The sequence below is a fragment of the Pseudochaenichthys georgianus genome, chromosome 14 (genome assembly GCF_902827115.2).
Source record: "Pseudochaenichthys georgianus chromosome 14, fPseGeo1.2, whole genome shotgun sequence".
NCBI classification, from domain to species: Eukaryota; Metazoa; Chordata; class Actinopteri; order Perciformes; family Channichthyidae; genus Pseudochaenichthys; species Pseudochaenichthys georgianus.
In genome coordinates this window covers 16,940,301-16,953,711 of record NC_047516.1, presented here as the reverse complement: position 1 = coordinate 16,953,711, position 13,411 = coordinate 16,940,301, and the positions used below count along the sequence as shown (strand labels likewise).

Below are 13,411 nucleotides of genomic sequence, written 5' to 3'. Positions count from 1 at the left end.
TCAGTTAAAGGGGCGTGCCATCCCGAGGGGAGGACAGCAGCCAAGTATGAGGACAGACACAGACACACAGACACAGACACACACACACACACACACACACACACACACACACACACACACACACACACACACACACACACACACACACACACACACACACACACACACACACACACACACACACACACACACACACACACACACACACACACACACACACAAACAGGAGATTGTTTTTGTCCTTTCAATAACCGACAACTCTGGCCAAGCAATCATGGCAAACATACCCAATCATCTTCAGGAATCAGCCTATCATTTTCCACCAGATGTGTTTTAATCATTTTGTCTACTACTGTACATTAATATACAATATTCTTATGGAAAACATTACATAATAATACATGATAATAGAATACACTGGGGTTCACTGACAAGTTACTGAAGTGTGTTGCTCCCTTGCTTGAACTGATTAGTCTGTTGTGTTTATACTCAGCAGTTCAAACGCTGACGATCCCACTCTTAAGGGCCAGTATAATCCCATATATTCTTCCCTTTTCACTTTTTTTAATATTAACTCTGATTTAAATATATTTCCTAATCTGTATAAAAACACAGGAGATCTGATAAATCACCTCAGACAAGTGCATGTCATCATAATTCCAAGAGCACACAAATAATCATCCCTGGAGATACATTTTCCGAACACATAAATCAATGATAATCATCAGCTTCTACTTTTTTATTTTCTTAATCTATTTCTGGGGAGTTGAGCAAGCAGATGTTGCACTTAGATCAGCCCAAATATGAATTATGAGCTAAACTATCCCCTTCCGCCCACTGTGCATAGTACAGACTTGCTTTGGTTGACTGGGACAACCGAACACACCCACACAAACCACAGGCTGAAAAGCTGGATGAACCGCAACACCATCTTAATAACTATGATTCCCCGCCGCCCCTTCAGTCATGCATGTCTTTCTCATTTTACTTTATTCAAATGTCCACTTTTCCTGTCATCCCATCAGTCGTATATCGTATTTGATGGTCTCCTTGTTATGTCTTTCTCTGGAGTCCCATCAAACAAGAATATGTCCCTGCTAACGGGGGTATAGAGCTAGAACTACAAGACGTGTGATGTGACAAGTGGTGCCAAGCAGCCACACATATATGCTGAAATATAAAACTAGTTCTTCTCCCACACACAATGTTTTAGGTCAAAAGGAAGCCGCAAGGAATGTGCCATTAACACTTTTTGGAGCTTATTATTATCATTAACAATCTTTCCCTTTTTACTTCCTTGTCTTTAATTGAGTTCATTGCATTACTTGTAATCTGGTTGTGTATTAAATCATCCGTAAAGCTATTTGAAAAGTTACTAACCTTGTGTTTACAATTTGGGTGATTTAGCTTCTTGAAAGTTTACAATTGCATTCATTTGCCTTTTAGCATTCTGCAAACAAATTGGCCTTTTTTGAAAAAGATGCTGCCAACAAACACCACACACCTTTCTCAGTATATTCCTTAACTCAGAAGCAACATCCCTTTACCTCTTTCATTTCCACTTTCTGAGACCTCTGTTGAAATGGGAATCCTTCGATTTCTCCCGTCACTCAAATATGCTGTCATGTTAACAGTTGGCCAGATTGTCCTGGACGCTAAGCAACCTGTCTTACAAGAGAATTTAGGACATAAACAACCTAACTTTTGGATTATGCATCTTCATCAGCATAATAATCATATAATGAATCATAGGAGTGCTTCACCACAACAAACAATCAATCTTTTTAACAAACAATGCAGCTTTGTATCGCAAACATTATTGTTGTGCTGACGATTGCAGCATAAGATTTATTCTGTGGACTAAATACATGTTTTGAGTACTTGTCAACACCATAACAGATACATACTTTTAAGTGGGACATCCTAGTGGCTCTGTTTGTTAAGGCACATACCCGCTAACATTGTTTTATTTAACATCCTGTAATTATATACTATTATTGGTGCCTAAGACAATAGAAATGATTGAACTGCCACTGAGATTTGGTCAATCTTTGTGCATTGCATACCTTTAACTGGTTATAGACGCGGTTACTGAAACACTATATATGATGGCACTACTGGCTGACAAATGCACTCAAAGTGAAAGGAATAATTGTACTTCCTTTTCACTTATCTCTGCAGTCATTTGACATGTTTGCAGGTCTACAGATGTCATCTAAAGCTGTGTTAGCATTATAGGCAGGTAGCCTGATTATGAGGCTTTATGCCATCTCATTTTGACTTCACTTGAATGGCTGAACACAGAGAAGATGATGGTGGAAACAACGGTGCGTCACCTCGTAGCATCAGGCAAAGCGAATATATCATCAACACTGAAATTAACAGAAAATCACACATAGCATGAAAGTAGGAATTTATCAGGTTTAAATATTTTCAACACAAATGCTATCATTAATTGAGTTATCCGGTCACAGCTGTAGCAACAGCGAAAACAGCCAGATGTCCTTCACGTGTGTCCTTCTCCTCATTGTCAGGCCTGCACAGCAGCTTCACAATGGTGCCCCCTTGAGCACATTGGAGAAATAATAATCCTGCTTATGCAATTAGTCACATTTATGATTAAGGAGGGCAGGTTTGAAGACTCTTTAAAACCACCATTAGATACCATGTTTGTTTCTTTTCAGACCTACAGTTCCTTTGTAAGAAACGCTCATGCTTTTGTTTGGCTTCCCCTGAACAAAGACGGTTTAAACTCTCTCTTCACTGAAATACATAAGTTAGAAAAAAAAATGCATACAAATGGCAGAGTGAATTGTTTTAGCCCTGAATTAAGAGATACAGTAAAAATCTGTCAATCAATTTATTTTGTGGGAAGTGAAGATATACAATTCATTCATTCATGCTCAAATATTAGCCTTGCATGTTCACATACAGTATAAACACACAGTACAGTATGCCCCCAGCTGTTCTCTCTCTCTCTTAAAACAACTTACCTTTACTCATTATCTAAAGTCCTACCTCAAACACAGAAAGCACTCAAGTCAAATGAATTCATTCTCATCCAATCTTCTAGAAAATCATATCAACACAGGGCTCAAAAGGGCTTATCCGATCATTTAAAGTAAGAGTGTTCTGCTACTCTTAATCAGGAGAAGAGCTCACCCTTAAAACATGCACTAATCTCCAACGCAACAGCAACCTGAGGCCGAGTCAGACGGGGAGTGAGACGTAAGGAATGTGATTGTGTACCAATGTGTCTGTATTTGTGTGGACTTGTGTGTGCCTGGCAGAAACACCAGGTTATGTAAGTAAGTGGGAGTGAGGTGCCGGGAGGTATCTATGGAAACGATGACAGTGAGGAAAGACACATAATTCACCAGCTGACTGAGTTTACACGTCGTCGGGAGCAAAGGAGGTCAAAGGCAGTTTCTGAAAATCAGTTCAGCAAACTGACCGATCAGTGGCCTGCACAGGTCAGCAAAAGAGCTCAAATAGGGCAATGTGTCACTGGGTAAAAATGAGACTATGGAATATATGATAACAGAGTGGAGACTGTTATCCACCCCCACTCAATTTAGTGTTGTGAGAGAAAATAAATCTTCGCACTTAGTGCTTTAAAAACATGGAACGAGCTTGCAGAAGATGTTGTGCAGGTTCTTTCTCTATCCTTCTAAATAAAAAAAAATCAGATTTGTTTATTTATTTTAAACAAGTGTACTTTGGTTATTTTTTGTTATACTGTTCTTTTGTCTGAGAATGACTAGTGTGGAGGCTTTATATCCTGTAATTAAACATTTTTAAATGATTGAACTTAAACTGTGACACACCATGGTAATCAATTGTAACCACAGCGTCACTGCAACATTATGATGCTGTCATACAATATAACAATATAACTTGTTTTTTTAAAACTCATAGCATAGCGTAACACTTATACTGTGTATATACGGATACATCTCTGTCAACCTGGTTGAAATATCCCCGTGTGAAACATCTTAGAAACAAGATATAATTGTTTTAATTGAGTATCGGAAGTTTTAACCTGATTTAGAAACTGTAAATGAATAACTTCTGTGTGGTATATCAATTATATTGAACGGTGGCCTAGTGGCATAATACAACTCCACATCCCTAAATGGAATGACCTGAAATATTAGCCTACTTTATCTAAGTCAGTAGAATTTTTTTTTTACATTCTTGCCACACGTTGCTACACTGAAATCTTGCTGTAGCTATTCCTTCTACCTTAAATATATACATTTTTTAAATGTTATCATTACATTAATGTTTTATCTAGTCTCTCCCTTATCTTTAGGATGAGTAAAAAATATGCCAGTGAAGGGGTGACGTATTCTCTAACACGGAGAGATTTTTTTCTTTTTTTAAATTGTGGACAAACATAATAGTAGTAGTAGGGGAAACCTCACACACCAGAGAGCAGTGACACACATGACATGCTGTCTGTGTGTTACTCTAGTCCAGACACAGAACAATGGAGCAAACGGGGTCGCCAACTGGCTGTGCCAAACAGCTGGAGAGGGAGATCATTGGAGAAAAAGGGGAGGGAGGATGAGGACTAATCAGGAATTGGTTTAAAATAAGATCCCACAGAGAGCATGCTAGGGAGGAAAACTAAGCCTTATCATTCAGATTCCTACAATTCACCTTCAGAGCAAAATGGGTATGATTTCATTTTGTATCATTACATTTTGCCAGCAGACACGTATACATGGTGGTGCTGTCTGCTGTCTGACTGTGTATGAGTGCATGTAAATAATACATGCTGCAACACTGGCTTTCTCTCACAAAATATTCAGCTGACTCCTGAGCATCTCAGCTGCAGAATAATAAAGTGCAAAGCTACTCAGGCGGGATGATCCACGCCAATGGACCATAAATCATTTACATTTCACAATTTCAAGGCTGTGTCTCATCCAAAATCCGTAGATATACGTTCATATTCACTCAAAGGAAATTAGGTCCCCAGACGCAGTCATGGCATCAGACAATCACGTGTTGGGTTATGTTACACTACGAGCTTTTATATATCGTATTTATACCCCAAAACTGTAGCAACTAGCAATGAGGAATTGATTGGTATATCATTATTGTATGCTAACTAGCTAGTAGCTAACAGGCAGCGTAGCATAATATCTTTCACCGTCATCACGAAGTGTGTATTTACAACCACCGTCTGTTGCTGAGCTAATCTGCCCCATTCATCAACGCGGCATTGTTCGTATGGTGAATGCTAAAAACAACAACCTGGAAGCGTTCTGGTCAGCTAAGACCTATTTTAAATCTAGTAGTCGACCATTATAACCAGCTATGTCTGTAGCTAACTCGATAGCTTACGAGCTAGTCCAAGCCCCTGTGGTAGTTGTATCGATGTGGAGTCAAGACGTTGCCTGGTTGTCTTTGTGGTACACAGCACCAATAAACACCACCAGACACAGCACTAATGTGACATTAAAAACGGAACCTTACCTTTTCTGCGTCGATTTCGGCGATTACAGGATCATTTCCTGGCGCGAATTATTTGTTTATGTGATTTAGTGGCTTGTTTTCATCAATCCGTCTCGTCTCTCTCCTCCGGGAGTCGTGCCGCCCCGGCTGACAGCACTACTGCTCAGGATGACAGGGCCCCGCCCTTAGCAACCAATGGGTTGCCAAGGTTCTGGAAACAGAGGCAAGGTGTGTTCCCTATTGGTTGGCGGCTGTGTCCATCATCTTGTCGCTAAGGCTGCAACTTGGTCCAAGGGCAGGACACCTGCCACGGAAGGATGCTGGGCTACGCAGGAGTGGTTAATTCAAGTGAAGAAAGGGCTGTGGGAAAAAATAAAATATACATGGGGTAGCATCTATCATTTTGATAAACATTTGCAAATAAGCTTAAAATGCACACATCCAAACCAGCACTTGAGATGAGCATTTAAAAAAACAAAACAATTCCGCACTGTAATATTGCATACTGTAAATCTCTTTTTTCTAAATCATTGGCTTGTGTTAATACAACATATTTAATCAACTAACAGCTCTGACAAGGTGTTGATAGCTTGTGGCAGAGGAAGTGTTGAGACCAATTGCTTCAATTATACTACTCTCACAGACAGTAGATTTCCATTTGGTTTTGTTTACCTTTAAGTTTCAGCTTTGACAAAAAACGAATGAAGAGGCCAGGGTCAATGCTTCAGTGCTTCAGCTCTCTATTGGTACATGTAAGCTTTAACATTTTTGAATCGAATCACTTGCTCAGCACATTTCCCTGTGAATGTGTTTGAATAGCTTGTTTTTCTCAGTAAATAGCTTGAGGCTCACATGAAAAGTTAACGCTGTGGAATATACTTGAAGTGTGTTCTGTTTTTTTTTATTATATCAGTGCAGTCTCTGCGCGAGAACCAATAAACAAATAGTTCACAAACCTGACTCCAACAAACACATATGAATTGGAAATTATGATTTTTAAGAAAACTGAATAATCCTAGTGAAATAATAATAGTATTAGAGCCTGACATCCCCCCCAAAAATGTATCAATCTAGTTGAGATATGATTATTTTGGTATGTCAACAATCAGGTTAACACATAGCCACTCAGGGAATGAACATTGACAAAGTCATGGGTGAATTATCTCATGGCTGAGCACGTGTAACTCCATATATAAAAGCAGACTGCTGTAGAGACCTTGTGCTCTGTGTCTCTTTTGCAAAAGCTGATTAAAGACTCAGGAGAACAACTTTTTGGATCGTTTGTTGCACAATTATATACAATGTATACAGAACATACACTGAGAACTCTACTGTACAACATATATATGCATATGCACAGCATGATAGGAAAGTATAGTCCTTATTTCCTATGGGGGTTCCACTCCTTGACATATAACTCTACAAATAAGTACAACTCTCTCTTCTAGTTTTTCTATTATCTGAATTGTTGATGATTGTCAAAACAACTGTTAAAAGGCAACAACAACAAAAGGCATATCATATAACATATCAGTATAAAAAAGTAGAAATAGAGACATTAAACAAAGTCTCAAGCACAGAGGCAACCAATCTAAATTAAACAGATCAAATCCCTCCTATGGGCATGCTTCAACCAAACGTTTAATCTAGTCCAGGTCAGGGTTATTCAGGACGTCTGAACAATAAAGGTTTGATTTAATTGTTTCAAGATATGGCAGCATATTGGTTTTGCTTCATTATTAGTCAGGACAAATACTGTACATGCAGTAAAAAAAATGGCATTTAATAATAAACAATTAAGGAAACATTCATATAACACACATTTACATTGAAACATACATGTGTCGAGAACAGGAAGATAGCTGCTACACAAAGCTGATGCGGATCATTTAGTGATTGTCGATGGTGTAATCCCTTTCTCTCCCATTGACTGGGTTCTCTCGTATTTAAAGTGCATAAAAGTCAATACAAATCTCAATGACAATTTCATTTTCCAATTCAAATGGAAAAGTCCAGTTCAAGTTGTCTTTCTCATCCCATTCACTACAAACCTGTAGCAAATTAGCAAAAAGTTAATATTATTTTTTAAATATTATCAGATATATCATGTTATGAGTCAACAATTATTATTATTTGTGCAATTGAACGTTTCATTTTCTGGTTTATTTTATGAATTACATTTAATTTGTTGCATTCATTTTAAAATGTTGCATGATCACAAAACAAGCCAAATGCAACCGCTGATGTGCAAAAAACTGATTTAGTTTATGCAATCCAAGACCAGTCAAAGAAAAGTCCAATCCAATCATTTCTGTTTTTTGTTGTGATAGAAACCATTTATCCATGAAAACATTTCTTGGCCAGTGTCTTATAAGCATCGGAGAAAATGGTGTCTTTCTCCCAGCTTTCTCTTTTACATTACATTACATTGCATTTAGCTGACGCTTTTATCCAAAGCGACTTAATAAGTGCGTTCGACCAACAAAATACAAACTTGAAGAAAACAGAATCATATAAGTACATCAGATTTCATAGAGCAAAAACATTTCAAGTGCTACTCAACTGGCTTTAGATAAGCCAGTCCTTTATTAGTATATAAGTGCTTTGTTAATAGTTCTATCGCTCGAAGTGGAGTCGCTCTTCTGCTCTACCTCCATAATCTGATTAGGGATGAGTGCAAAATCTGATATATTTGTTCAATAACAGTACATAAAGCACTTTTCTTGTGAGACTTAAGACACTTAAATTTCATTGTGCCTGCCTCGGGGCAGCAGCACTACATGCTGGTATTTATTCTTTCAGCCATTTTTGTCTCCACTTTACGGTATTCTTACTTGGAACAACATATTATGTAGGTGCCACATAAGCAGGCAAGCATGGGTGCAACTCAGCTGAAGTTGTACAGAGGTTCAATAAAACATTGAAAGGTTGCTGGTTTGATCCCGGGCTGTGTGCCCACATGTGGAAGGGACTTTGAGCAACATGTACACCCTTTTAACAAAAAGGTTGAAATGTTAGCATTTTTTAAATAAATCCGACCCTAATGATGAGACAGATCAGTGATTGTTAATCCTGCTCCAGTTCCTGCCAGTCTCATTAAAACAGTGCTATTGTCATACAGGAGCATAAAGATAAGCAGCAAGTGGCCCTTGACCAGTAATTTACAAAGTGCCGTGACAGATTCTGCTTCCCTCAGGCGTAGCGGGGATCTGCGCCCATCAGAGACACCTGCTGAAGGTAGGGGGGTGGCTGGTAGCAAGGAGGCCGCCCGGACTCCATGTAGATTGTGGAGGAAGTTAGGCATTTGCGGTCTTTTTTCAAGATGTGTCTCCTCTGCCAACGACAGAGTAAGACTTCCACCTGCTCTCTGAAGAAGCTGGTGGTCAAGGTGTACAGGATGGGGTTCAGAGCACTGTTGATGGGGAGGATGAGGATGACTACCCAGCTGGAGATGGTGCCTGAAGGAGAACAGGAGCACAGTTTTGTTTTAATTCAGAATCAGAAATCTTCATTAATCCTGGGGCGAAATTAAATTTAAAAAAACTGTTGCTCTATATAGTAATAGACGTGTAAAGGTTAAACACATTAAAAGACTGATGTGTAGCATGGTTATCTTCTGATTTGTACTGTAAGTGGTTAAAGGCCAAAGATTCATGAGGGAAGTCTTAAAACAGGTTTAAATAACCCAAGTGGTTTAAAGGTCAAAGATGGCTTCAGGTAACAGTAAAACAGGGGGAAATGTGTTGTCTGGGGATGCAAAATGATTGAAAGAGAAAGATGAAAGGAATATAGTAAGGTTAGAAAACTGTCAAAAGAACTATAATTTCACAGGAAGACTAGGGGTGGAGGAATGTGAGAATTTGGTTAGGGATATTTTCAAATATCTGGAACAAACTACCAGAAACCTGCAGGTCCGCTGCTACTCTTACTACTTTTAAATCCAGGCTGAAGACTTTCTTTTTGCCGCTACTTTTAATTGAACTATTCACATCTTACACTGCACTGTAACCTTTATTCATGTACCTGTGTTATTCATGTTTTATTATCTTTGCTTTTTAATGTTTCTAATGTGTTTTATGCTCTTAATGTCTTTCATTTTTGTAAAGCACTTTGAATTGCCTTGTGTTGAAAAGTGCTATATAAATAAAGTTGCCTTGCCTTATAATAAGGAAATGTAAACGTAATCTTAAACACTGTTCATTTTCTTACCAGGCATCTCCACATCCAATAGTGAGAAGACTTTGATCATAAAAATGGGGATCCAGCAGAGGGCATCAGAGAACACTATGAAGAAAAATCTGTTGGCCACCGCCACGTCTCTGTGCAGTCTGCTCCTCAAGTCTGTGGCATTGACTCCGGTTTTATAGATGGAGCAGAACATGCTGGAGTAAGAGAAGGCGATCACCAGGAAAGCCACCAGGTTCAGACCTAAACACAAGCACATGCTATTCACACACATGAACAGAGAGGACGAAAACATACTCAAACATTTTACTTAAGTAGAACCGAGATATCAATGTAAAAACAAAAATCTAAGTAAAAGTCCTGCATTCAAAATAGTTTGTTAGGAAATGAAATTCAAACAATTCAATGTAAATGCGTAAAAGGTTTCTTTGTGAAAGGTAAAATCTTACTATGTTAAAGAACTCGTAACCACGGTTGTCAAATAAATGTAGTGGAGTAAATAGTACATTAATCTCTAAAATGAAGAGAAGAAGAAATGTAAAAAGTGAAATACTGAAGTAAAAGAAATACCTCAAAGAAGTCCTTACAGGTATAGATTTGAGTAAATCTAAATGATTTCCCTACATCACAAATATGAAAACATATGTTTTGCAGGACACAGAGAAGTGTCATGATCCTGGTGTTGTGTCACAATGTTGGTTTTGTCTGTCTTGTGGTGGGTTTTATTTTGCTGTTCTGTTCTCTCTCTTGTCTTCCTTCCTGTGTTTTTCCTCCTGTGTCTGATTGTCTGATTGTGTTCACCTGTTCACCTTGTGTTTCTGCCTCCCTTACCCAGCTGTGTCTTGTCCTGTGATTACCCCTCTTTGTATTTAGTCTTGTCTTCCCCTGTGTGCCTTGTCGGTTCATTGTCTTTTCTGTCTCCCTCCATGTTGATCACGGTCATTTATTGTGTTGTTGTTTCCTTGTGCTACCGTTTCGATTCATGCCATGTTTTTGTTCATCAGCTTTTAAATAAAGCTCACTTTTGTTTCTAGACCTTTTTTCCTTTTTTGTAGTCTGCATCTGGGTCCTACCTTTTCCACAAATCTTAACAAGAAGCTAATAATGAATATCTCTCCATGAATTAATTCACAGGGCCCAGTGATGCTGGCAACCTTAAATAGAGAATACCCCCAGTAATGTATGCATCACCATTGCCAGATTTCCATAGCCCTACAGTGAGAACATGGAGTAATAACAACCCAGACTAATCATGTATTGTTGATGGAGCCATAATGTTTGCTGTGACGACGGATGAGTAACAATACACCTAAAATAATATCCGATGCTTTTGAAGATTTCAAAAAGCTCATTCAGCTGTAAACCCTTACATAACCACATTATAATAACATTTATTTTACAAGTCTCCATGATACGCAACAGTAATTGATCAGATGTAAAGCTCAGTCTTTAATCTCAGTGTGTTCTGCATTTGATCAGTGATTTATCCTTGGGAATGAATATTTTATTAGATTTGGTTGCAGAAATAATCCTCCTAACTTTAGACTACTGATTTTTTGGAAGTATACCTTCAAGCACTAAACACAAAAAACCTGCTACCAATCAGTATTCTACGCATAATGAGCTTCCGTGAAAAATTGCACAATTTTAAACTTCAATTTACCCAGAAAGATCGCTGTTGAATATCCTTTGGCAGTAGGTTTTTCTTGCCTGTCAGAGTGCAGGGGAAAACAGACCCCATTACGTCCATAGTAGTTTCCAAAGACGTCTTCATTCATTAGGGGCACAGCCGCAATTATAAACCCCAGGAGCCAGATAGAGGCCAGGACCACCTTGCAGCAGGACGAAAAAAACATATGGATTTCTGACTGCAGGGCTCCTCAAAGCAATACAAAAAGGATTAAAGCATTCATAGGATTTTGACAATTCCAGACTCTACCGCCATCTGGAAAATAAGGCTTTCTCACAGAGAGACTGACAGGCATACTTATATCGAGGATGTTAAGCAAAAGTTTATCGCAGCTAGATTTGGCAAGATTTAGCTGACAATAGATGGCAATAGTTCATGATTAGATATCTATAGCTGCTAAGGAAAGGAAGTGACTGGGGACCCAGAATGTAAACATGAAATGTTCTGCCACAAGTAAAGCTTTTTTATACTGCTTTAATGCTTTTTATTTATTTTTGACTTTTTATTTATATTTTTTTAGTCACGCCATTGGAAGAGGTTGAGCTGAAACAAAAGGAAGAAGTATTCAATTATGTTTCCTTCCTAAGGAGTAAGATTGTCTCAGATTAGCGGGTGTTTTCATGAGAATCTTCTTCAATATTTGAATATCCAACTTGGTAATTAGGTGTCTTCACACACGGGTCAACTCACAGCATATCCCTGCAGCTAAATTGAATTGATTGCAGTGTAGTCTGTAAAGGTTTTTGCAATCATTTAAAATTAAAGCTTGCGTTGCGAACCCTCTGTGATCCGAAGCTGAAAAGCTGCACCTCGACACTTTCAACTTTCCAGGGTCTCTACCTGCTACCTACCTGCTACTTTGAATGGTTTAGGCCCAACATACATTTCTGACCTCCTGCTAAATTATGAACCATCCAGATCTCTCAGGTCTTCAGGGACTGGTCAGCTTTCTGTCCCCAGAGTCAGAACTAAACATGGAAAAGCAGCGTTCAGTTATTATGCTCCAAATATTTGGAACGAACTCCCAGAAAACTGCAGGTCCGCTGCAACTCTGACTACTTTTAAATCCAGACTAAATACTTTTCTTTTTGCCGCTGCTTTTAATTGAACTATTCACATCTTAAACTGCACTGTAACTTTTATCCATGTATTTTTTCTTTTAATGTTTATTTTATTATCTTTTCTTTTTAATGACTGATTTTAAATGCCATTTTCTTAATGTCTTTCATTTTTTGTAAAGCACTTTGAATTGCCTTGTGTTGAAAGGTGCTATATAAATAAACTTGCCTTGCCTTGCTGTAATTAGGATCTCCTCTGCTGTTTAATTAGACTATTTCTACTTGCAGGTCCAGCAAAGGTCGAGGAGTATTTCATACTTAGTGCTCCAGCTAAACACTCAGCAGTCCCCAATAATTTGTTATAGGATGATTAAAGGTCCCATGACATGCTTTTCCGGTTATTACCCGTCCCCTTGTGTGTTATGTAGCTTTTTATGCATGTAAACGGTCTGCAAAGTCACAAACCCTTAAAGTAAACCTTGTAGCGAGTACAATTCTAACACAGAAAAGACCTGTCTATGCTGCCCCAGAACGCCTTGTTGGAGATTTTTCTATTTCCATGTATTTCTTCCTAGTCACAGTGATGTAACGACGACCAAATGGAGCCGCGCTACTCCGCGGAGTTTCGCCGGCACACACACTCGCTCAGCCTTATATTTTCTCAGGCTGTGAGTGTGTGGCGAACTGTGTGGAGAACAGCCTGGCTGTGAGTGTATGTGTGTGCTCAGGCTGAGTTCCGCAATGTCTCGCTGTCTCGCAGACCCCAAGCAGCAATCAGGAAACGACACCAGTAATCCAGCTCACACTGTCCGCTCCTCACAGCAGCGAGCCCCGCAACGTCCCGCCAACACGGCACCCAGACCCCACGCAGCATTCTTATCTGTTTGTCATTACTGGTGTCATTTTCTGGTTGCTAACAAACGCCATTGTAACACATAATCACTGATGTTCCGCTCTAACGGCCCGTCTACACTACAGGCATCGAAAAATGCTTTCAACGCTTCGCCCATTC

At 38.9% G+C, this 13,411-nt stretch overlaps 2 protein-coding genes across 2 annotated transcripts in view; both read right to left on the bottom strand.

Annotated features, from left to right (window-relative positions):
- Positions 1-5,633, bottom strand: part of fryb (furry homolog b (Drosophila)) — a 69,819-nt gene extending 64,186 nt beyond the window's left edge. The window contains exon 1 of the mRNA XM_071205535.1: positions 5,488-5,633. The gene's annotated coding sequence lies outside the window, so the exon portion shown is untranslated. The remainder of the gene's footprint in view (positions 1-5,487) is intronic.
- A 2,049-nt stretch (positions 5,634-7,682) lies between these two features.
- Positions 7,683-13,411, bottom strand: part of rxfp2a (relaxin family peptide receptor 2a) — a 98,599-nt gene continuing 92,870 nt past the window's right edge. Inside the window, exons 18-20 of the mRNA XM_034099061.2 lie at positions 11,315-11,483; positions 9,676-9,894; positions 7,683-8,924 (exon numbers count right to left, since the gene is read on the bottom strand). Coding sequence (XP_033954952.1) covers positions 8,659-8,924; positions 9,676-9,894; positions 11,315-11,483 — 654 coding nt within the window. The 3' untranslated portion in view covers positions 7,683-8,658. The remainder of the gene's footprint in view (positions 8,925-9,675; positions 9,895-11,314; positions 11,484-13,411) is intronic.